General features: G+C 40.9%; 1 protein-coding gene across 1 annotated transcript in view; it reads right to left on the bottom strand.

Moving 5' to 3' along the window:
• Positions 1-9,021: 9,021 nt before the first annotated feature.
• The window catches only part of ARSB (arylsulfatase B), a 63,969-nt gene continuing 48,790 nt past the window's right edge, over positions 9,022-24,200 (bottom strand). The window contains exons 7-8 of the mRNA XM_064438653.1: positions 9,991-10,119; positions 9,022-9,402 (exon numbers count right to left, since the gene is read on the bottom strand). Of these exons, the coding sequence (XP_064294723.1) occupies positions 9,137-9,402; positions 9,991-10,119 (395 nt within the window). The 3' untranslated portion in view covers positions 9,022-9,136. The remainder of the gene's footprint in view (positions 9,403-9,990; positions 10,120-24,200) is intronic.

Genomic DNA, 24,200 nt, shown 5'->3' with positions numbered 1-24,200 from the left:
AAGCTGGAACTGAGAGTATGTCTGCTAGAAGTGAAGTCAAGCCTCTTACTTAATGCTCTCAACATTCATCTTATCATCATCCAGAGAGACCTGTTAAACTCTTTTTTTCCCAGTGAGGCAGGATAAATATAAGGGTAACATAAGGGCTCAGATGTCATTGAATAAGCCATTTCAGAGCTTTCTATCCAATAAAAATTGATGACTCCTACTTCACGAGTGTGCTGGGAGAATGTACACAATAAAGAAAGGCTCCAACATCCCTGGTTAATAGGGCCACCGAGTGATGTTCCCGGCAGAACTGTAGATCCCATGAAATGATTTGGGCAGGCTACAGATGTCCTGATCAAAGTTTTCCATTCATTACTGTGGGCTCTATGCCCAAAACTACTCAACAAGCATTGCTGAACACTGAACACAGCTTACTTTGTTTGTACGTGTATTCACTGTGTTCTCACTCCTTGTTTGCTTGAAGAAATCACAAGAATGCATGGCACAATGCAAGACAGGGCTCTTTTTATTTTTATCACTGTCCTGAATGCCAAAATCTGGCAGCCCAGACTGTGGCTTTGGTGTACTACCTTGTTGTGGCTTTTGAAGAGTCGTCCAAGTTAAGCACTGCATTCCTTAGATCCAAATCTAGTGATTGTGACTGTACTTTTTTCTAACTATAGTTCTGCAGACAAAATATAGCTGCCTTTGTTGCTATTGAGTTTAGCCAGAATTAGGGGATCAACATCCGGGGGCTGCTTTGATGATGGCAGCCGGTAGTCACCTTTTTGAAACTTGGCAGCAGATATATCACCAACCTTTCTAGTATCTCTCCACTCCACCCCACAAAAATAACACTCTTAGGAGAGAACACTAACACAACAAGAACTTAATGCATCATTCTCTTTGCCTCTGCTAACCACAGTGTACAATTATCACAAGGGCCATCACTGAACCCGTCCGTGGTTGGTTGGCTGACTCATTCTGCCTGCTCTGTGCCAAAACAGTTTTACTGTTCCTTGCAGCAGTTCTGCTTGATGTAGATGAGCTCATACACACATTGTACAGCACTGGAAGAAATGTGAGAGCGCTGGAATCAGAAGAAGCAGCTTGGGACCCCAGGGAACTCTCTACACCATATATTTAAACAGGATCTTCCCATGTAACGACCCAACTTGAAACTGAATCAAGTCCACTCTCTGCAGCTGACAAAGACAGTAAGCTGAAAGAGTTAAAACACTCAATTGGAAACCTGCTGGCAAAAAAAAAAATGCTTGAAAACCTCCTCAAAGTTAGAATTGGTGGATTGATTTTCCCTTCCCTTAGCAAAAGCACTACTTTCCCATTACAAACCTCAGATTATTTATAGCTACAGAGTCACAAAACCTATGGGTCCACTCAGGGTGGGGCTGCAAAGGGGCTGCCAAGGGAAGGGCTGCTCTCTAAAAAGGGTCATCTGACCCTTCCATCATGTCAGAGCTAAAGTTAATGTTATGAGAGAGACGTAGCCTTGGGGTCCAGCTGGAGGGGAGCTTGCGGTGGACTGCCAAAGGAACAGGTAGGCAGGAAAATGAATTCTCCCTTGAAAACTGCTATGTCTAGGAAATAGTTTGGTGTTCCTAGGCTAAGCACAGGCCATACCTGTGGTTAGATTCTGGATCATCATGTATTGTTTGGCACGATATATTTTTTCTTTGTCAAAGTTTCTTTCATTTAGACTATTTGACTTCTGTGTTTTGTGATTCACTTGCCTATTTCTCATTTGGGCTCCCCTGGCCCTAAGATTACAAACATGGCTGCACATACAGAGTGCATGTCCACATGTGCCAGACTCCAAGACACGTGCTTTATCAGTGGCTCTGTCACTATCATCCCTTCCATCAGGACTCTTTGGTAAGTCTGCAATAGGGTGGCACATGTCTAATAGGATTCTCTCTGTAGCCTCAAGCTCATTTACTGCTTCTTGAAGAAAACATTGAAGAGCTTTGGGAAAATCCCTCATAGCCTTACTACCATTAAACCACTTTGTCATAAAGTAAGATGAGAGGCAAATTCATAGAGGCCAACAGGGACTGCTAGAGGAGCTTCAAATGCACGCAGACCACAAGGGTTTAAATTCTAGGTTCTTCTGTTCAGAGGTTCTGAAGAGGATTAAACTCTGACTTTTATCGAAGACCCATTTATCAACATTAGGGAAGCTGGAGAAATTATTTTCAGGCTGAATATAGGGCCTTTGACTCAAGAATAGGTCAGATCTTCTGTTTTGCTTACAAAATAATCCCTTCCTTTTTTGTGTGCATCTTTTTTATAAATAAGCAATGCAAAATGAGTAGCCAGTGTGAGCATTTTTTCTAAACTTGGTTACTTTTCTGAAGCTTAAATGATTTCTATAATATAAAAATGAAGACTTTTGAATTCAAAATGCTCAGATGTTTGCTACATTAAGAATGAATCTTAACTTGGAAAGGGATGAAATGAAGTTTTATTTAGAGAGTTCAAAATGCTTGCATTTTTGAATGTTACTCAAGTAACCACAAAACATGTAAAGAATTCTTTATTTCCCAATTTGAAACAACTGAACAGTATACAACTCCTTGCAGATGCCAACCTAAACGTGTCAGCCAGATGTTTTTTTTTCCCGAACCCAGTTCAATTATAATATTTTATGAAGGACCACCCATGGAAAATAATTAGGAAATAAAATAAATAATGATGTGTACTGTAGCTGAGAAAATTAATCCTTGGATTTTAAAATATACCAAGAGGAAAAAGAGTTAATTTGATATCTACAAAAGACAGTGACATGCCACAGTCTCTTCCTAGTAGATGAATTGTATGAACTAGAATATCAGCAAGATATTAAAATGCAGATTGTAAGGCATGGAGAAAAGAGAACACATAAGAGCTCTGCTTACCTCTGAAATGAAACTGAGACATTCTTTAATCTTTTCTAACTTTAGCCAAAGAGCTGACATTGATGGGAGACTCAAATACAATCATTTGTATTTGAGCTTTTAAAATTGAGCTTTTACATGTTAGCTGATGTTTCTTTCTTTTCCATATCAGCATAAGAAGAACAGTACCTGTATTAAAAATATAATTAACAAAAGTTCCCACTTTTGTGGGTAAGCCAACGTCTTTCCTCATATAATACGAGTGCCAAATGCTAAGTGACGCACAGGAATGTAGGGCAGAAATACCCCCGCCCCTGAGACCAGTCCCTTGTTATTATGGCAACCACATCCTGTAATTGCAACTATAAACTAAAATGTTATATGTGGGTATTGACTGAGAACAGTTAGCTTTCTAGTCTTACATGTCTGCTTGTGTAGCCAGAATGCTAACTAAATATGCACTACGAAAAAAACAGCCAACTCTTTCCTGAGTGAGAATAATGTAAATTCATTGGATCTACTTGCCTCATATACTGGGGAATGGCTGTCAACTTCTCCATCTGCATTTTGATTGCAAGAATAAATTAACCAACACATTCTGAACAAATGAGGAATGGAGTACTAAACAGATGGAACTCTGATATCTGGAAGATTTATTTCAAAAAAAGCATTTGAAGGCCAGCCTCTATCATCAATGCATGACATACAGAAGCAGTAACTAAAAATTGCACAAGGTGATTTAACACCTTATTCTTTCAGAATCCCATATTCCAAACCATCTTACTAACTACATGCTACAGAAAATGATGAGACTTAGAGTTGCAGTACTAAATAGGTATGTTATAAACTAGCATAAATCATTGTATTGTTATAAAATAAACAAACTGCAATAGCTAGGAAAAGGAAATGCCAATGAAGGTTTTTCTAGACCTACTGAAGGAAGATGTGAGCTTTTTCAAGGTGATGCAATAGCTTATAAAAAGGTTTTGTTGCTTACATTTTCCATCCCTTGCTGTGGTCAGCAAACAACAGAGCCTGAGCCTCAGTTATCATAAAGAATCTCCAAAAGCTCAGAAGTGAAATGCTGCTGTGCTCTGAAGGCAAGATTATCACTGTCCATTTGGCTCTCTCAAATTTACAGGACAACATACTCTCTAAAATATTTTATGAGCTCATTAGGAAAGAAAACAAATACACATATCAAACAAGGGCTCAATCCCCTTCGTACAGACTAGTCTAACATGTTGTCGTGGTTTAGCCCTAGTCAGCAACCAAGCACCACGCAGCTGCTTGCTCACTCCCTCCTGGTGAGACGGGGGAGAGAATCAGGTGAGTAAAAGTGAGGTAACTCATGGTTTGAGATAAAGACAGCTTAATAGGTAAAGCAGAAACTGTGCGCAGAAGCACAGCAAAACAAGGAATTCTTTCAGTACTTCCCATGGGCAGGCAGGTGTTCAGAAATCTCCAGGAAAGCAGGGCTCCATCACACATAACAATTACTTGGGAAGACAAACACCATTCCTCCAAATGCCCCCCCTTCCTTCTTCTTCCCCCAGCTTTATATGCTGAGCATGATGTAATAGGGTATGGAACGTCCCGTTGGTCAGTTTAGGTCAGCTGTCCCAGCTGTGTCCCGTCGCAGCTTCTTGTGCACCTGGCAGAGCACGGGGAGCTGAAAAAGTCCTTGACCAGTGTAAGTGCTACTTAGCAACAACTAAAACATCTCCACGTTATCACCACTGTTTCCAGCAAAACTCCAAAACATAGTCACATACTAGCTACTACAAAGAAATTTAACTCTATCCCAGCTGAAACCAGGAAACATGTGAATTCACTAATTTAATTCTCACAAGTTGTCTGATCATAACTCACAACTTATGCACCTATAAGCAAAATACTTACCTAGCTGATGATGATAGTGCTCATCTTTCCTCCTCCATCATAGTGCAGGCTTCCCTTGTATCACACTGGGAAACACAAAAAGTTCAGCAGTCTGGCTGCTGTTGAATATGCTTCAAAAGCCTTTTGGGTATACTGATGTATTTATACCTTCCAGCTTGGAAGTTTGATCTATTCCATTTCCATAACTTAGTGGATTCTGAAGGAACTGCCAGACCATCAATAGGAAGGATTATGGCTTCAGGAGACTGCAAGCTGCAGGTGATAATGGTTGCATAATAACCTGTATCCCTGCCTGTGGGCTGCCTAAGTGTTGCTCTCACTTTGACTTAATGGTGCTGCTCCCAACACACATCAGGCCTTTACATGAGCTGTGTGTTAGCTGAAATCTGAGCAGGAGTTCAGTGAACAGTCCCAAATGATAGAAAGAAAAGCTTAAATGTGTTTCCTGAAATGGAAGGGGATATGATCAGGTATCAGTTTGGAGACTGCCTTTGCAGAACATATAAATTCTTTTTGATATTTTAAAGATATTGCTTAATAGAAAAGTTGATAAATATAGTACAGTAAGAGCTTCTGTCACAGCATATGTATTTTACCAGTGAAAATTCAAATTACCTGGAAGCAGGTCACAAACAAACAGATGATTCTTCACACAGTGTCTAGTTAAGCTGTGGAAATGTGTGATTGTGTGAATACCAACAGTTTACAGAGTATTGTAAGGCTGTGCACTATGCCCTAGGACCCCAGTGGAAAGGTTGCGCAACCTCACGGGAAAGAAAAAAATCACTGAACGCAACTAAATACATAGAAGTTAAATTTCTCAGGCTCTGAGCAATTGTTTAGAAGGTGAGGGACAATCTGAAGAGCTTATATATACTTGCCCTGGTCATATTCTACTGCAATTATTTTCTCCCAAACTATTTTTCCTCTTTCCCCGTCTTCAAGGCTAAAGAGACTAAATGAAATAGAATGGAAAAAATACTGAAATAAAGGAGCAGAGGTGACAAACAAGAGGAAGAAACATGAGGCTCATTGAGAAAAAGACAAACAGCTGAACAGGCTTCTGTAGAGCTTTGGCTTCACTTCTACTTGTAGACAAACATGAAAGGTGGAAAAGGCAAACTAGACTTAAGAGTAATAAAGAACCAGCTGTATCAGAAAGCAGGAACTTCTGTTCATTTTCAGTTGTCTTAAGTTTCAGCTTCTCCATGCTTTATCTTTCTATTTAAAAGAATCCACAAATTCTCTCAAGTCTGTGTCTTCATGAATCTGTTTGCTAACAATTAGCACAGGTCTCCTGAGGGAAAATTGGGAAAAGGTGTGCAAAATTTTAGTGCAATTTACAGGAGTTGGTCCTGGAGGCAGAAAATAGGCAATGAGATCCCTACTTTCTGGAGAGGGTGACAGCTAGAACTCTGCAGCCTGGGAACTTGGCTAAGGATACTGAGAAACAGTACCAGAATTCTGGCCAAACTCCAGAGGTCTGAGACATTAAGAGAGCTAGTGGGTTGATCTTGCATCAATTTGATGAGTGACCCAGAAATGTTGCTTGGCCTGGTTTCTTCATGGCTCAGAGCCCTCTTCAGGATGAAAACAGTCTCTACTATGGTAATAAAAAAACCCCAAAATCTGAAAAGAAAGGGTACTCACCAGGCAGGCAGTAAAAGTAAGGTTTTGTTCATCATAGACTCATTGATTCTATGTGATGGCGTGACTGGCTGGGTCGACAAAGGGCGAGCAGTGGACGTTGTCTTTATCAAGCTCAGTAAGGCATTCATTCAACACCGTCTCCCATAGCCTCCTCACAGGCAAGCTAAGGAAGTGTGGCTTGGATGAGAGAACAGTGAGGTGGACAGAGAACTGGCTGAACAACAGAACTCAGAGGGTCGTGATCAATGGGGCAGAGTCTGGGTGGAGCGCTGTCACTAGTGGTGTTCCCCAGGGGTCTGTGCTGGGCCCAGTCCTGTTCAACATATTCATCAACTACCTGGACAAAGGGACAGAGTGTACCCTCAGCAAGTTTGCAGGTGATACCAAGCTGGGAGGCGTGGCTGATACACCAGAAGGCTGTGCTGCCATCCAACGAGACCTGGACAGGCTGGAAAGCTGGGTCAAGGGTAACCTGATGAAATTCAACAGAAGTGAGTGTAAGGTCCTGCACCTGGGGAGGAACAATCCCATGCACCAATACAGGTAGGGGTCTGAACTGCTGGAAAGTGGCTCTGTGGATAAGGACCTGGGAGTGCTGGTGGACAACAAGCTGACCATGAGCCAGCACTGTGCCCTTGTGGCCAAGAAGGCCAATGGTATCCTGGGATGCATTAAAAGGAGTATGGCCAGCATGTCGAGGGAGGTTATCCTCCCCCTCTACTCTACCCTAGTGAGACCACATTTGGAGTCCTGTGTCCAGTTTTGGGTCCCCCAGTTTAAGGAGGACAGGGAACAGCTTGAGCAAGTCCAGCGGAGAGCTGCGAAGATGATCAGGGGGGCTGGAGCATCTCCCTTATGAGGAAAGGCTGAGAGACGTGGGTTTGTTTAGCCTGGAGAAGGCTGAGGGGGGATCTTATCAATGCTTATAAATATCTAAAGGGTGGGTGATCAGGACGATGGGACTAGACTTTTTTCAGTGGTGCCCAATGACAGGACAAGGGGGAATGGGCACAAGTTGGAACACAGGAAGTTCCACTTAAATATGAGAAAAAACTTCTTTCCTGTGAGGGTGACAGAGCAGTGGCACAGGCTGCCCAGGGAGGTTGTGGAGTCTCCTTCCCTGGAGACATTCAAGACCTGCCTGGATGCGTTCCTGTGCCCCCTGCTCTAGGTGTGCCTGCTCAAGCAGGGGGTTTGGACAAGGTGATCTCCAGAGATCCCTTCCAACCCCTACCATTCTGTGATTCTGTGATGGAATAATTAATGCAGAAAGGGCCCTTTGGAGGTCACCTGGTTGTTCCTTACCACTACCAACAAAGGGGGGCCAACTTCAAATTCAATCCAACTTCAGGGACAGATCACATTGCGCTGGGTCTTCTCCAACCAAGGACTGAAATTCTGCAAGGATAGGGATGCCATAGCCTCACAGTCCCCATATTTGACTAACCTCATGGTGTGATTTTTTCTTCTTTTCTTACATTGAATTGAAACTCTGTGTGTTCCTTGTCTGCTTCTCATCTTTGTGCACCTCTGAGAAGACTCTGGCTTCATCTTCTCTATGGCCTCTCAATAGATAGCTGAAGATAGCATTTTCTTCTTTCTCTTTCTTCTTCAGCATAACTAACTCATTTTTTTATCCCCTCCCCTCATTTTCCCTCCTCTCTGTGATCATCTTCATGGTGATCCACTGGACTCACTCCAATTTGTCAACACTTTTCTTGTATAGGGAAGACCAAAACATGGTGCTATGGTCCACTGCTGAATAGAGGGGAATAAATGCTCCCCCTAATGTGTGGGCCACATTCTTCCTTATGTGGACCAACATGTGGTTGGTCTTCTTCACCAAGAGAGCACATGGCAACTCTTGTTCTATTTACTGTCCAACAGGATGCCTAGATTTTTTCCCCACAAAAATGCTTTCTACCTGGTCATAGGCCAGCGTGTAGTCCTGCATGAGGTTACTCCACCCCAAGTGCAGGGCTCTGCCTTTGTTGAACTTCATTAAGTCTTTGATCACTCATTTCTTCAGCCTATCAAGATCACTCTGCCTGAGAGCCCTGCACTCCAGCTGACCACCACTCTCTACTCCAGTTTGATACATTAACGGTGAACAAGGATTAAAGATTTTGCTGTATTCTGGGAGGTTTTGGGTTTTGTTTTTTTTTACCATGGGATATTTCAGTCTGTTCCCTTTTCTGGACAGAGGTGCATGTTAAAGGCAAAAATTATGTCAACTGTTTTATTTTTCCTCTGTTTTTTACAGGTGTCTAACAGCTTTGAATAGAATTTGTCTTCTGGACAAACATGAAACCAAAAATCAGTTTATTCCACAAGATGAATGCATTCTGGATGTCCCTGCTGCCATGATTCACTGCAGCTTTTTAAGAAAAGTAGTCTCTTTCAATGAGGAAGGCAACGTTTTACCTTCTGCATCAAAAGCATATTCTGGACAAAGAATATTTGAACAACAGATTTATCACTTTATCAACATTTCACGCACAGTTGCTGGGATGGAGAGAGTGGAAAAAGACTGAAATAAGATTCCCAATGTATTTTAAGAGTAAGAAATACTGAATTACTCATGGAATGAGTTCACAATTAGTAATAGTTTAATGAACAAGGTAAGAAATATGTGACTAGGACCCTGAGTCCATAAACCAGACTCTGCTACAGGGTTGTTTTGCAGGATGCAGTGCTGTGCTCTATGCCCAAGGACCCCAAGCCCCAGTTTCTGCTGGATCACAGTGGGGATCCTCATCAGGGTAGAACACGGGCACTGAACGTTTATAATAATATTGAAGCCGTGAGAGCAGTTTTTCCACCACATGAGGATATTTTTCAGACAAATCATTTTTCTCTTCAGGATCACGAACAATATCAAATAGCCAAAGTCTCTTTGTTGGTGGATCAGATGATTGAATCTGTGACTCATTGAACAAAGATGGCGGAGGGAACCAATGACTGCAGCCTGCAGAAACAGGAACAAACCAAGGATTAATTCAGATACAGAGCAGGAATGTGGAGATGTAGAGTTATACTGTAATCGATGAATTCACTAGGTCCCTTGGCAAGCCACTGGTCAGTGACCGTTGCTGCGTTCCTTAACTCTAGCCCAGCACCAGAGTCTCTCTAGTCCAGAGCTACCTATACAGGAGTCCTATTTATACAAAAAAGCAGCACCACTGGGATTCAAACTACCATGTCACTTAATTTCACATCAATGAAATTCATGGACCTTCTTCTTGGATTTGATGATCCTTATGGGTCCCTTCCAACTTGATACATTCTATGATTCTATGATAATTTTTCCGCTACTTTTCCACTTCTTTTGGAAAATGAATTTTTCTAAAGTAATCTGTATACAAAATATTTGCAAAATGAAAGAATATATTGTTTGGATTTTAGAAGTGTCCCTTCTAGATTTTTCCATGTGATGAAAAACCTGAGAAATTAGCAGAATAACTAAAAGAAATGAAAATACATTAAACAGAATTAAACTGTGTTTGGGGCGGGTAGGAGATATGACACACTGTACAAAAAGGAGTTACTTTGTTACCTGGATATCCAGTTAGTAACTTCCATTTTCCATGTCGGATTGCTGCGTGCATGGATATATTGAAAAGGGTATCATCCCATGGAGAAGAATTGCTCTGTGGTAAAGATGTCCTGTTGTTAATGCCAAGACCTTAATGAAACAGTAAAATAAGTTAGATATGTTGCATGTGCATGAAATCATTATTAGAGTTCTGTTGGAAAACAAAGTTGTATCATCCACTTATTTTTACATATTAGATAAAAAATTTGTTATATATACATGCAAAGATCTGTGCTATGATTCACTGGATGTATTTAACTCAGAACTTGGACTGAAACCCAAAAAGTTACTGGTGGAAAATGTCATACCTCAGTCCAGATAACCGGACTCATTTCATATACAGATATTTTATGTGTTATCTCATATACCTATATTAAGAATGCTCATGACTGGAATTGCTAAATTTGCTCATACAAGGGCCTGTATCTTTTGATATCTCCTGAAACAATGCTACTTCTGTTAATTCTCTTAGATCGCTCCAGGCACCAAGTCCTAGGTCCTGACTGGTATTCATGCACAGACAGCTGTCTCTCTGGACCAAGCTGGCTCCATTCACACAGACCAGGAGCGCGGTGTCCAGGATGGGCAAACAGGGCGTGGTGCGGCAGAAGGGCGTGGCATGGCAGAAGGGCATGGCAGTTCGCACGGGCAGGGCGAGCAGGAGGGAAGCCACAGCCCGCTTGTACCGCTCAGGCAAGTGCTTTGGTCGCTGGTGAAATGGTGAGCACTCGCCTCAGAGCTAAAACCACTGTTCGTGCAGCAAAAGCCCCGGAGATGTCAGACGCATACACCCAGACAGATCTGGTGAGAAAGGAAACATCAGTACAGGCGGTGGGTTGCGGCAAATGCCCAAACCCCTCTCCTGACGGAAAGGTAAGTACCTGCATGAGGTGTGCACAGGTCGACAACCTGTTACAACCTGAACTGCAGGAAATGGTTAAGAGGCTGCGCAGCATTAGAGGAGCTGAGGCAGAGATAGACAGGTGGCTTCAGAATCATGCTCCTGTGGCAAACGCCACCGAGAATGAGGCACCGTGGACCCTGGTGACTCACAGAAGCAGGATTCCACATCAGCCTGCGCCCTCCACCATCACAATCAGAAACAGATATGAAGCCTTAACAACTGAGGATACCCAACAGCAAGGTCTGCAAAGACCCCCACAAGGGGAAACTGTACCAGCAACATACAGTGGACATCGTAAAAAGAAACAATGAGTGCTTGTGGTGGGTGACTCTCTGTTGAAGGGTACTGAGGCACCCATCTGCCAACCCGACAGGGAGTCATGAGAGGTATGCTGCCTTCCAGGAGCCAAGGTCTGAGACTTTGCCAACAGGGTGCCACAGCTCATCAGGAAAACAGACTACTATCCAATACTACTATTTCATGTAGGCATGAACGACACAGAGAGCCGTAACCTGGGCAAAATCAAGGAAGACTTCTGAGCCTTGGGGGAGCAAGTGAAAAACACTGGCACCCAGGTGATCTTCTCTTCCATTTTGCCAGTTTGAGGGAAGGGAGCAGGCAGAAACAGACGCATAATATATATCAACTCCTGGCTACATGGCTGGTACTACCGTGAAGGGTTTGGCTTTTATGACAATGGGGTGTTCTTCAACGATGACAACATGCTAGGGAGGGATGGAATCCATCTGTATAAAAGGGGTAAGGGAATCTTCAGCAGTAGGCTGGCTAATCTGGTGAGGTGGGCTTTAAACTGAAGGTCTTGGGGCGTGGGATCTGTTGCGAAAATGCTCACACGAGCACATCCAACAGGGGAGTAAGTCAGGCCAAGCAGTGTGGTGATAAAGGTTCCTTAGCTGTCTCCCAAGAGGTGAAACAGAAGAGTAAACACTTCAAGTGTATCTATACAAATGCACGCAGTCTAGGTAACAAACAGGAGGAACTGGAGCTCTGTGCCCACTCAGAAGGGTATGACATCATAGGAGTAACTGAAACATGGTGGGACAACTCAAATGACTGGGGGATCACAATGGACGGTTACAGGCTTTTTTGTAAGGACAAGCAGGGTAGAAGAGGTGGAGGAGTTGCACTCTAAGGAACCCCTTAAATGTATTGAAGTCAACTATGGTGATTGCAACTGCTCTATCGAATGCCTCTGGGTTAAAGTCAAAGGGGTTGTCTCCAAACAGGACCTCACAGTGGGCATCTGCTACCGACCTCCTAACCATGATGACGATGCCGACGAAGCAATATTTGGGGCACTAAAGCAAACATCTGGCCAACAGAACCTAGTCCTTATGGGTGACTTCAACTACCCAGACATCTGCTGGAAGAACAATACAGCAGCTCGCATGTCATCCACCATGTTCCTGGAATGTATCGAGGACTGTTTCCTGATACAAATGTTAGATGTGCCAACCAGGGACGAGGCACTGCTGGACTTGCTATTCACAAACTGAGAAAACCTGCTTTGTAATATCTCGGTTAGTGGTAGCCTTGGCTGCAGTGACCACAATATTGTGGAGTTTGGGATCCTGCTGACCGTGCTGAAGGTCAGCTCTAAAACAAGGGTTCTGGATTCTAGAAGAGCAAACTTCAGCTCACTCAGGGCTCAGCTGTGAGGGATTCAATGGGAAGATTCCATGGAAGACAAAAGAGCTGTTGAGTGTGGGGAGTTCTTCAAGAACTCTCTGTTAGAAGCACAAAGCCAATTTATCCTCTACAAAGGAAAGGGAAGTAAGCAGAGAAAGAGGCTCCCATGGCTCAACCATGACCTCCTGGGTCTACTCAAACCCAAAAGGGAAGCACACCAGAGATGGAGAAGTAGAGGATTATCTGCTGAGAACTACAAGGGCATTGCCAGAGTGTGCAGAGATGCAGTTAGAAAAGCAAAAGCCCAATTCGAATTGAAACTGGCTGTAGACGTGAAAAATAACAAGAAAGGTTTCTTCAGGTGTGTCAACCACAAGCAGAAAAAGAAGGAAAACATAGGCCCACTGTTAAACGGAAAAGGAGAGTCAGTCACCAACGATGCTGAAAAGGCAGAGGTCCTCAACACCTTCTTCACCTCTGTCTTTATGAACACTGTTGTGTCCCAGGCTTTGGGAATGAAATTGCCGATTGATCCGAACACCGACCCACCATCAGTGAAGGAAGAGTTAGTATATGACTTACTACAGGAGCTTGACCCCTACAAATCAATGGGCCCTGACGCCATCCACCCAAGGGTGTTGAAAGAGCTGGCTGACATCATCGGAAGGCCACTCTCCATAATCTTCAAGAAGTCATGGAGAACGGGGGATGTCCCAGAGGACTGGAGGAAGGCAAATGTTACCCCACCTACAAGAAGGGCTCGAGGGAGGATCCAGGTAACTATAGGCCCATCAGCCTTACTTCAATCCCTGGGAAAGTTATGGAACAAATCCTCCTGGGGGCCGTCACAAGTCAAATGAAGCACGTGATTGGGAAAAGCCAACATGGCTTCACTAAAGGCAGATCGTGCTTGACAAACCTGGTGGCCTTAAATGACAAAGTGACTTGCCTGGCTGATGTGGGGCGGGCAGTGGACATTGCCTACCTGGACTTCTCCAAGCCCTTTGATACGGTCCCCCACAGTCTCCTCCTGGAGAAATTGATGCGTTATGGCCTAGACAAGTGGTCTGTGCAGTGGGTGGGGAACTGGCTGACAGGCTGCACCCAAAGGGTGGTGGTAAATAGCTCCTTTTCAAACGGGCAACCTGTCACAAGTGGAGTCCCCCAGGGATCAATATCGGGCCCAATGTTATTCAACGTCTTCATAAGTGATCTGGATAATGGGATCAAGTGTAGCCTGATGAAGTTTGCTGATGACACCAAATTGAATGGGAAGTAGACGCTCCAGAAGGGAGAGCTGCTCTGCAGGAAGATCTGGATAGGCTGGAAGGGTGGGCCAGCAAGAACCTTATGAAGTTCAACAAGGACAAGTGTAAGGTCATACACCTGGGAAAAGATAACCCGGGAGTGCAGCACAGACTGGGATCCACCTGGCTGGAGAGCAGCTCTGTGGAAAGGCACCTGGGGGTCCTGGTGGACAGGAGGCTCAACATGAGCGGACAGTGTGCTGCTGCACCCCCTATAAAATGAAGCAAAACTTCATAAATACCCCCAGAAGAATCTGTTCTGGAAGATAAATCCCCACACAGCCATGTGTTGTCTGTAGCAGATACAAAACAGTTTAAAGATTAATACTGCTTACTTTTCAACATCATTATGTTATGTATTATTCTGTCATACTATTTGCTACTGGGAACACTCATCTTTGCCATCTATTTCTTAAAGAGCACAATTAAAGACATTCAGCAGATCAAAAAACACAACCATGTTTTGTAAATGTTATGTCTCAAAATTAAAATATTAACGCTTGATCTAAAGGAAAAAGGAAAAATTTTGTGAGTTTGCATTTCTGATTTTAAGGTTTAGCATGGAGAATATGCTTCTGATTGCTGAGCTACGGTATGTGAAACCATAGGATTACACAAGATAAATTATTTAAAATACTTCAAATAAACAGTATGAAAGATAGACTTCTTAGATATGCATTGCAAAATATTCTTAGAATGCCGTGCATGAAACTTAAAATCAGATTCAAGAAGATAAAGTAATTTTTAAAAACCCTTATTTGGTCCAGGTATCAAAACCAAACTCCTAAACTAAGAAATGCTTTTACCAGAGCTTGTAGTTGAAGTTGTTCAGTGGAATATTATCTTTCACCAAAATTTCTTGAAGAGAAAAAGATAAATTCTGTCATGTTGAGCTATTTTAAACAGAACTCTGTCACTCATGTTAACTCACCCATTGTAAGCACTTATCTTGTGACAAAGAAATGTACTGTCTATTATTCTGACAAGTGCATTGCTTCCCAGGCAGTACAGGTCAACTTTTATCAGACATATCAGCCACGGAAAAAAGACTGATGCTTGTTTGAATGCTCTCTACATAGGGTATTTATAGGACTGCCAGTTTATTACATTATATAAGCACCAGATACAGAGCTAAGATAAAAATATTGCTTAAGTTCTCTTCTTCCATCTTATGACTTTCACCTTAAGCTTGGGTATTCCTCCCCCAGCATTTACCTTACTTTCTCCTTCTCTTCAGCCCAGCTGTTAAGTTTCTACATCTGTCTTCATTCTTCAGCTTCTGCTAGTGCAGGTGAAATACAAAATACCTGGGCACTCTTCTCCCTTGCTGTATGAATTTTACAGGGGTTCCTTTTCCAATTTGGCAGACTAAAGGAGCCACATTCCTTTTGTTTCCTTCACAGGATAAAACTTTCATCCCCATAGCATCTAAGCAGTTTTCCTCTGCATCTGTTCTAGACTGTTGTGGCTTGTTTTCTTCTTTTTTTTCTATTATGGTTGACTAGGCAGTAACAACAGCCTTGTGGGCTAATTCAGCAGTCAGAGGGCAGATGCCTTTTATTGATCTGTGTAATCAAGTTTGCCTTCACATGCCCGCATACTCTCCTTATAGACTGATGTATAAAGAAAGTGATGCTTTTGCTTGTGCAAAGAAGCTAGACATTCTACTTTTCTGCCATTTGATCACCAGTGGATAATGAAGTACTAAAGCTTTTTTTTACCTTAATGAAATACTTTAGTAATGAAATACTAAAGCTTTTTTTGTTTTTTTAACCTTAAAATAAAATCAGCACTGGTGAGACTGCACCTTAAATACTGTGTTCAGTTTTGGGCCCCTCATACAAGAAGGACACTGAGTTGCTGGAGCATGTCCAGAGAAGGGCAACGAAGCCGGTGAATGGTCTGGAAAACAAGTCTTATGAGGAGTGTCCGAGAGAACTGGGGTTGCTTAGCCTGAAGAAAAGGAGCCTGAGGGGAGACCTTGTCGCTCTCTACAACTACCTGAAAGGAGGTTGTAGTGAGGTGGGGGTTGGTCTCTTCTTCCAAGTAGCAAGCAATAAGACAAGAGGAAAGAGCCTCAAGCTGTGCCCAGGCGAGGTTTAGATTGGTTATTGGGAAAATTTCCTTCACTGAAAGAGTGGTCAGGCATTGGAACAGGCTGCCCAGGGAGGTGGTGGAGTCACCATCCCTGGAGGTGTTCAGAAAACTTGTAGACATGGCACTTAAGGGCATGGTTTAGGAGACGTGCTAGTGTTGGGTTGATGGTTGGACTTGATGATCCTAGAGGTCTTTTCCAACCTTAATGATTCTATGATTCTAAAAAATTCTACAGCCTTTGCCATGAATTTTCTTATTTTCAAAGAGAAGCCACAGTTTCCTGAAGCCCAACTTCAAAGCCTCACCAGCTGCTGTAGTTGTCTCTTGGGAAATGATACAACTTTTATTAGTTAAGGAAGCAGTGAAATTTCATTCAGATATTTATTTTCAAATATTTAATACTACAACTAATTGATCTAAATATTTGAGTGTTTTGTTTGGATCGTAGATCACCAAAAAGTATTCAAATAGCTTTTATATCTCTACAGAAAAAACAGGCATGACAAGCTAAGTAAGGAACAACTGGTATTTCCTAATAGGGGCATCAAATAAATTATGAAGTCGCATATTCAAAATAAATGATAGTATATACTTCATAAATCCAACTCAAATGTGGAACTCCTTTCCATGGGATGCTGTGGATGCCAGAAATTTATGCAGGTTGAGTGATAAAAAGGGTTCCAAAAGCAGAAGAAAAACCCATTAAGGATTCTTATATCCAAAATCACAACCTAATGATCAGGAGCTCCATCAGCTGCAGGTTGTGGGGGCATGCAAGAAAAGTATGTTTATGTGCTTGCCCTCATACATTCTTTCCTACACAACTGCTACTCTCAGAAACAGAATGAGCTAGTCAGATTTTTGGCCTGATAATACACAAGATATGTTACCAAATTACTTTCAGTTCAGGACATGCCAAATATTTTGTTTACAAAAGAAAGCACTATGTCAAAGCAGATTCATGCAACCCTTTTTATAACATTAATCTCTGTATGTACTGAACCAAAAGGGTCAAAACTTTCACAAAAGGTAAGTATAGAATCATAGAATCATAGAATATCTTAAATTGGAAGGCACCCATAAGGATCATCAAGTCCAACTCCATGCTCCTCACAGGACTACCTAAAACTAAACCATATGACTAAGAGTTTCATCCAGATGCTCCTTGAACTCTGACAGGCTTGGTGCCGTGACCATATCCTGGGGAGCCTGTTCCAGTGACCAACCACCCTCTCAGTGAAGAACCTTTTCCTAATGCCCAATCTGAACTTCCTCTGACACAGCTTCATTCCATCTCCTTGTGTCCTATTGCTGGTCAATAGAGAGAGGAGATCAGCATGTCCCCTTCCACTGTCCCTTGTGAGGAAGTTGAAGGCTATGATGAGGTCACCTCTCAGCCTTCTCTTCTCCAAGCTGAGCAAACCAAGTGACCTCAGCCAATCCTTCCAAGTCTTGCCCTCGAGGCCCTTCACCATCTTGGTTGCCCTCCCCTATGAATATACATGTTTCAGATTCAGGTTTAACTGTAGTTTTACACATACATGAACACCATGAGTAATTTGTAGCATACCGTCTATTTTACTTTCAGTGCTACTCTTAAAAGGAGGGATAGCATACAGAAATGAGAAAATTAATTTGTATTAGCAATGGCTTCTAATGTACAGATTGGTCCGTATCAGTGCAGACAAGTCAGTTATTTGCTTAAGGCTTGTTTTTCACTTATACCAGAACATAAACCAAGAGTAAAGTCATTGAAATAATGAATTCACACCAGATTTATACAACTGGGATTGAGATCAGAATTTGATACCTACATTATTTCCTGCTTTAGTCATAAAATTTTAAATTTTAAAAAAGCCTCTACAATTTACAGATATGTTATGACAGTTTCGCCATACTGAAGAAGTTATTTGGTATGTTCTATCCAGCAGTGTGTCCCAAGAAGTAATTACTAGCTGATGATTCAAAGTAAAACAGAAAAGATAGATGAAAACTGCTTATTTTGCCCAGTAATCTGTTCTTTCACTTTGTAAGCATAGGGAAGATCATTAAAAATGTGCTTTAAACATTAAAAGATGTGCTTAGCCCTGTTTTTTTCCACCTAGCCTTTCAAAAAAGCTCTTCTGACCTCACTCAGTATCCCATATGTACTCCTGATTTAATGCATCATTTAGGTTAGGTGTGTAACTCTTCCAGAGAAAAAAAGCTGTCTTCCAATGTATTTCTGCATACACTTACAATAGACTTCTGCTTAGCTCATTAGTTCACCCATCCAACTGGGCAATGATTTCTGGGGGTGGAAAATAGGAGGAAACATTTCTTCACATTTCTTCCCTGGAGATCGACATATGCTTGACAATCAATCATCTATTCCTTAGCTCATACAATCCTAGTTACCTACCAGAAATATATCGAAAATAAAAAAATATTAATTTATCTGAGCACCATGAAAAAGACTAAACTGTCTGAAAATCCAGTTTTTGTCCGTGTAACTCAAAACCTTTTAAATTCTTCCACTACTGCTGTATACCAAATAACTTTGTGACCCTTTGATGCCTGCAATGCTACATGGTATTAAAAAAAAGAAGGGTTGATCCAGTTTTACTACATTTTATAGCTTTAGATGTCCTATCAGAAGCTCTCTACTCCTCTTCCTGTATGGGACCTATAAATCCAGCTTGGTTTTTTTCTAAGACTTGTGATGTTCCTGACAGGTTTCACTGATATTCTGTGAAATATTTAACATTCAGGCAACAGCAAATACTAAAAAGACCCCCCAACATTTTCCTTATGCAAACAGACTCAAAAAACAGCACAGACCACAACAAAAGGGCACTGCAACACAGTACTTGGTAGGTAGGCTGGAAAATTCAGATCTGTCAGCATCTTAGTAAAGATTTCCTATTATTTGTTTCAAGTACCATGTAACCATAATCTTTAAAAAAACACCCATATTGTGTAAATTTGCAAGGTTAAAAAGAAAAGGTACAATCTGAACTTTTTTTTAAAGAAAGGCTGATTTTTTAGATCAGTCTAAAAGATAAATTTGCGGGAACATTTTATTAAATGTAATAAATTTCTTAAAAGTATATTCTTTTAACCTTTGCTATCTAATTTTTAAGCATAAGAAGGAGGAAGATAAACTGTGCATTTTCAGCTGAGATTTAAAAATGGGAATATATATGAGAATACATATCCTATATCTCTATATATGATATTTGCACAGATCTAATAATCATAGATCAGTTACTCTTCTCATTCCTCTAGCGCTCTTTTCTTTCAATGAGACCAACTCAAGTAATTGGTAGAAACCTAAAATGTGGAGCTATAAATAGACAGTACATCTAAAATAAAATATTCTGCCTTCAGTCTATGTTTAGATGATCAAAATGATCCATGCTGAGAAGAAGTCTTCTTGGTTGGTAAGAGATCAAAGAGCACACAGTTCTCTCTAACATGTCATTTAGTGAGGTCCTGACCACAAAATTTAAAGGGTCCAAAACAATATTGCTTGAAGCATGCTATATTTCTGTACACTATGGTCTACAATACTAGTGTGCAGGGAGGCAATGTTCGGTACTGGAGAGCAATTTTGGAGAAAGACAAAAGAATGTTTATTTATTATTTATTTGGGAGACAGAGCCCTGCCCAAAGAGTAAATCTAAAAAGCCTAAGTCAGCGTCACATCTACAAATTTCCAATATTCTACACAGTAACAAAAACATTCTTTTATAAGCAGCTACATATAATCAGCACTGTTTAGGGACAACAGAAGCAAATGAAGCTTCTACCTCTGTTTCTTCATATGCAAAACAAGGATGTTAGAAGTTATCTACCTTTTGTAGTATATTCTCCAAAGGAAAAAGTGAAAAATATCACCATTCTCTATAGTTAAACTTCTATTTACGATAACATAACATAGCAGCAAATTCAGCTATATGACAGGGGCAAATATAATCACAAAAAACTCCAAGCTTAATTGCAACCTGTCTGATGGAAAAGACTGAAAAGCATGCATTAAGAAAAGCCACAAAACCCAGGGTGAATTAGGATTTTAGACGGCTCACTCTCTTTCCAGTGCAAATTAGAAACACATCTGAAACAAGTAATAAACAGGTGCCACTGCTTTGCAGGTGTAAAGTACATTTAAGAGCATTCAGGCAAAGAAGGAACATCCTGTAATGCAATTGTGTGTGCATATTACAGTACCTGATGTCTAAGTAGTTTGATACATGGTAGTTTACAATGTATGCCACACAAAAGGATTCCCTAGATATCCTCTTAATGACTAAAAATTATCTCTGTAGTTCTCAAGACTTCTATTTCGGTATAAATTTTGCCTGGTGATGCAACACACCCTATAATTTATTTGGTTACTCCACTCCAATATTCAAATAATACAGAGAGGATCCATATAGAACAAAAGTTTACTTCTTGTACCACATGGCCATCTAGGCCAAGAAAGTAAGCAACCATGGGACAAGAGGAAAGTTCCTCACATGGACAGAAAAGCATGTAATAAAATGAGAAACAAAAAAAGTTTTGATTTCACACTGGAGAGCCCGTCATTAGATTCCTAAAGGAATTTGTGCTGGGACCCATACCGTTGAACATATTCCAAATGATCTGGAAAAGGGACTGAACAATGAGATTACAAAGTCTGTGGATAATGATAAATTATTTAAAACTGACTATACAGAACGACAGAAAGCCCTTATGAGACTGGGTGAGTAGACATTAAAATAGGCCATGATATTTAACATAGATACAGGTAAGGTGATGCACCTGTGAAATAACAATCCTATATTCACACATAAAATGATGGCCTGAGTGTCACCCATAATTATCCAAGAGTGGAACCTTGGGATCATGACAGATTGAGCTGACACTTTCCCAGTATTATGTCAGCACTGGTCCAAAAAAAAAAACAACTGAGTGCAAGGAATTATTAGAAAAGAACTTGTGCTTTTGCCCTATGCAACTGGAAAGCTGTAGCACTTGTCCTCCTATCTCAAAAAGAATATACTGTGACTGAAAAGGTTCAGAAACCAGTTACAAAGTTGGGTGATATGTGCAATCCCTCATGAATTAAAATCCACTGCTAGATGTACATTCTGCTTAATTAAATTTGTATGTTCTATGGAACTCCAGGGACCAGGCTGCTTCCATCCCCTGCATGACCAAAAAAAGGTTCTTCCCATCTTGTGTGATGTTGACCCAAATGCAATCAAATAATCAAAACCTTATTGTTTTAATTGACAGGGGACATATCAATGTAACACACAGGCCAAATAATTTGAGTGCTTACTACTTGAACCTTATGAAGTAAGGTCTTGAATTAAACCACAATATCTTGGTAGTTGTTAGTATATTCAGTGCGACTACAGTCTCTACCTGTCCTGACTAGAGATCATCTACAATGTGGAACAGCACTACTACACAGCATGTACCCACAGTGAGACAAACTCAAACATTCTGAAGCACTGGATGAGACATAAATTCTTTACTCAGGAAATTAATTGTCTGCTTTTGCCAGTAAGTCACGTTCCAACTCAGCTAGGCTACATTCTCCGAACTAATATGATCTTGGCTACATCCTCAAGTTCAATTACGTGCCATTTTTTGTCAACCACTGAGAAAGCCTCCATGTTACTCTACTGCTTTGTAAAAGCTTCTTTTATAGCTTCTCAGCTTGTTGCTATCAGTATGGCCAGAACACCTCTCTGAGCTGCTGGTCCCCTGCCATCCTTACCCCTGTGTGATAAAAGAAATTTAATTTTGTCAGTAGGCACCACATAAGCCGCAACTGTCACTAAGACAGTGTTGCAATAAAATCCGGCTTATTTGCAAAGACTTTTTGGAGGATCACTAGGAATGCTCATGTTTTCAGACATATCTTTCCTAATGGAGGCTGGAGAGACACATACAGAGCTATAGTTGTGACAAGAGGCACCCATCACGGTATTCTGTAGTTATGCCCTCAGAGCAAGGAACACAGCCATAACAAGGTGCCATCCCATAGCCAGAAGGGAAGAACTACTGAACTGTGGACACTAGTGCTTGCAGTAAGGCAACTTTATGGAATGAAGTGGCACTTATGTGTATGTCAAAAAAAAGATACGGTGGTTAAAATAATTAAATCTTGTGCATACAGAGTGTCAACTCACTGAAGACTGTCAATCCAGGAAGACAAGTTTTCAAAAGGTAGTGTCACCTGGCAATGACAAGTCTCAAGGGGATAAATCAGATGTGGTTTTTTTTTTAACTCTGCTGAGATTGTACTCTAAAACATTATGAGTGATTCAAAAAAGTTTATTTGCTTTGTAAAAATGTAGGAGAGAATGATCATTAGAGAGGAATGAACAACTCTGTATGTTGCAGAGTAGAATTCTGCTTAATAGTTGAACCAACTGGGAAAAAACCACTCAGGCTACTTCCACTAGAACTTAAAAGCAAAAAACAATAATCAGTATTATTTTCGTAGTAGGGCAACGCATATGCCTCCCTGTCTCTTGTGATCTGATTAGTAGCCTCTAAAAACCACAGAGGAGATCCCTAGACAGAAGTCTGGGACTGGTGCACCAAAAACCACTTATATATGAAATCCAAACAGAAAGAGAGTATTTTCTAGTATGTTCATTATCATCTTTAAAATCAACATACTATTTTAATCATCCAAGAAATCCATATTGTATTCACCAGCTTCTATAAATTGTCAGAAAAATGACAATGGCATCATTCTCCTACTGCTTCCATTAAAATAAATTAAAGGTTTTGCACATCACAGCTTCTGTTCTAATGTAACTCATTTGACTCTATTATCAAGATTTAAACCATTTACTTACATGATGCCCACTAAATAGAAAAAAAGGGAACCCCAACCAGTTCAAAAATCACAGGTGATTATTCTTCTATCAGTAGACACTGCAGACTCCTTTGAAACACCTTAGCCTCTTCTTGTGCTACAACAGCAGAAGTGGTAGGTAAAAAAATCAGAGTTTCTTAAATGTTATGGAACACCACATAAAAATTACCCTCATGAAAGCAGTCTTCAACCTCCTAGAAATTTCACCACACACGTACACACAAAACCTGCATGACTGGCAGACTCACTGTCCCTTACTAATGCTCAACTGTGGAACAGTGGGAGGTCTTTTAGGGCTTGAAAAAGCCCACACTGAAATGAACGGGAACCCTTCCATTAATTCCAGTGGGCTCTGGTTCATGCTGGTTAAGCATCAGTAGTAACAAAGAAGGAATTTACACCCTACCAACTCCTCTTAATCACACAAATGAAGGTAAATTCCCCTTTATCCATACAGTTCAGTAGACACAGTGTATTTTCCATGAAACCTTTATATGAAAGGATTCCCCATTTGTATTCACAACAACCATTTCTGACAATAACACATATATGTTTTAACCACCCCCACAAATTATCCCCAAATGAAAGTGGTTCTGAAATCAAAACAAAAGTACCAATACACGGTTTACCAATTCTCAGAAGAAAAAGCTTAAGAAAATTAAAAAAAAAAAAAAATAATCAGTAACAGCACACAATCCTGTGGATGTTACCAAAAATTGAGGCTTATGGATGAGCAGAGAAAACTAAATTCCAGAGTAATTCTTCCTGCTGCAAAATCCACATCACTAAGCTCAGAAGTTAAGATCTAGGAACTGTTTACTTTAACATATTGCATGATCTTCCCTGCAGGACTGAAACAGCAGAATAAAGGCAGACTTCAGGTAACAGGCACCCAAACACTTGATTATAGCAGCATGCAGCTGGAAAGGGAAACACAAAGTCAAGAAATGAACCGTAACTTCACTGCACAAAACTCAGGAAGCCACCCTGTAACTTTTCTTTGTGGTCAGCACTGCTTCCTACAACCACAACTTCTGAACTTTCCTCCAACAGCATTTTTCCAACTGTCCAATAGTTTCCTCCCTAAAGGAGGAAATTCTCAGGTCACACCGAAAGCTCTAGCCAACTGCATGCTACATAAATTATTGTTTGTCCACTAAAGCAGTTAAAAACAGATGCCAATTAGATGCTGAACTTATTTAATTTTCAGTAAACTGAAAGTAAAGAAAAAGCTCAGGCCAATTAAATGTTTAACTTCCATACATTTTTAATAAAGAGAAAATTAAACTGAAAACTAAGGGTTAAATTCACATGAGGATTTACCTGACGAAACAAGAGGTTTTCTCCC

The sequence above is a fragment of the Phalacrocorax carbo genome, chromosome Z (assembly GCF_963921805.1).
Source record: "Phalacrocorax carbo chromosome Z, bPhaCar2.1, whole genome shotgun sequence".
Taxonomy (NCBI): domain Eukaryota; kingdom Metazoa; phylum Chordata; class Aves; order Suliformes; family Phalacrocoracidae; genus Phalacrocorax; species Phalacrocorax carbo.
Note: the sequence above shows the minus strand (reverse complement) of the source record. Positions and strands in the feature narration are given on the sequence as shown.